The sequence below is a fragment of the Carlito syrichta genome, unplaced genomic scaffold, assembly GCF_000164805.1.
Source record: "Carlito syrichta isolate Samal-C Ts95f unplaced genomic scaffold, Tarsius_syrichta-2.0.1 Scaffold314087, whole genome shotgun sequence".
Classification (NCBI taxonomy): Eukaryota; Metazoa; Chordata; class Mammalia; order Primates; family Tarsiidae; genus Carlito; species Carlito syrichta.
The window spans coordinates 5,782-7,587 of NW_007258183.1; the positions used below are offsets into that span (position 1 = coordinate 5,782).

The 1,806-nt window shown below is 61.0% G+C and overlaps 1 protein-coding gene across 1 annotated transcript in view; it reads right to left on the reverse strand.

The window, feature by feature from the left end:
- Positions 1–1,806, reverse strand: part of FAM129B (family with sequence similarity 129 member B) — a gene marked incomplete at both ends in the record, with an annotated part of 27,640 nt that overhangs the window by 5,724 nt on the left and 20,110 nt on the right. The window contains 2 exons of the mRNA XM_021719035.1: positions 3–101; positions 1,225–1,340. Coding sequence (XP_021574710.1) covers positions 3–101; positions 1,225–1,340 — 215 coding nt within the window. The remainder of the gene's footprint in view (positions 1–2; positions 102–1,224; positions 1,341–1,806) is intronic.

Consider the following 1,806-nt stretch of genomic DNA (forward strand, 5'->3'; position numbering starts at 1 on the left):
ATCCACTGCCGCTGCCGCTCCTGCGGTTTTCCCTTCAGCCGCGGGGCGAGCTCGGCCTTCAGCTCCGGGCCCAGCTCCTCCATCACCAGGTTGCTCAGGATCTGGGTCAGGGAGGCACCCGCCAAAGGGGAAGGAGGTTGGGGCACGTCCATCCCGCTGGCCTGTAAGCCCGGCCACTCAAGCCCACCTCCTCTGGGCCTGACCCTCTGCTCGGCTCGCCCCTGCTCCCTCCCGAGCTCCACTCCCACGGGCCCCACGCTCGTCGGACGCTCGTCGGCTTGGGCGTCCGGCAGGATCCTCAGCCCCAGAGTCCAACCCCAGGGCCTTTGGGCAGGCTGCCTCCCTGCCTGGAATCAGCTGCACTCCCCCCTCTGCCTGCTCACGGAAGTATGTGTCCAACGTTCGTTTCTCCGACTAGACAGAGCGCTCCCTGAGGGTAGCACTGTGCCCGTGTTGTTCCCAGCTGCACCCTGGCACCTCACTCAGGAAAGGTGCTCAGCAAATGATTGAACAAAATGACAAGTATCTCAGCTGGACACAGTGGCTCATACCTGTAATCCCAGCACTTTGGGAGGCCAAGGCGGGAAGACTGCTTGAGCCCAGGAGCTTGAGACCAGACTAGGCAACAAAGCGAGACCCTGTGTCCTTTAAATTAATTAACTTAAAGACAAGCCTGGGTGCAGTGGCTCACACCTGCAATCCTAGCACACCTTGAGAGGCCGAGGAGAGTGGGTTACTTGAGCCCAGGAGATCAAGACCAGCCGGGGCAACATAGCAAGACCTCATCCCTGCCAAAACAAAAAACAAAAAAACCAAGCAACCCCCTTGGGTCCCCTCCCACTATGGGAGCTTTTCCGTCCTCTCAATAAATCCTGATTTCAAAAATTAATTCATTAATTAATAATAAAAATGAGCCCGGCATGGTGGCACACAACTCTAGTCCCAGCTCTCCGGGAGTCTAAGGCCAAAGGGTCGCCTAAGCCCAGGAACCGAAGCTGTGATGCCAGGACGGCGCCACTGCACTCCCGCCCGGGCAACAGAGTGAGACCCGACTCAACTTAGTAAACAGAATGACAAGCATCTCCACTTGCTTCGGCCCACACTTGCCTAGGCCCACTGTCTCCTTCCAACAAGATGAGGCCAGAGCCCCAGCTCTGTCCCCGGCTGGGGCCCGCGACCTCTGAGGTCCCACCTGAGGTCCCCCCAGCAGCCCAGCAGGCTCACCTGCACCTCATTCCCACACAGCATGTCCCAGGTGCCGTACAGCTCCTTGGACTGGCGGTACATGCGGATGGCGTCTGTGAAGGCAGGGCCCTCCACCTTGGAGTCCTCGGGGATGCCTGCTCAGAGACGGAGGGAGAGGCGCAGTCGGCTGGACGCCCAGTGGCCACTCCCAGGGCCAAGCGACCGAGGGACCGGACACCCCGCACCCGGCCCGCACCCGAGCGGCCATGGCTGCCGTGACAATAAGAGCCATGACAACCCCACACCAGCAGCAAGGCGGCCCCCGCTGCCTCCTCCTCACCTCCCTACCCTCCAACCCCCCAAGACCTGAGCCTGTCACGAGCCCGACCTGACAGAGATGACCCAGAGGTCAGGCCACCAGCCAAGGGCACACGGGCCGTGAGGAGCAGAGTCAGGCCTGGAAACTCCCACTCCCATGAGTGGCCACCCTGAAGGGCTCAAGAGGTGCCCAGAGCCGGACTCGGTGGCTCAGCCTGTAATCCTGCACCTTTAGGGAGGCTGAGGTGAGTGGATTGCCTGAGCCCGCGGGTTCGAGACCCACCTGGGCAATTTGGTGAGACA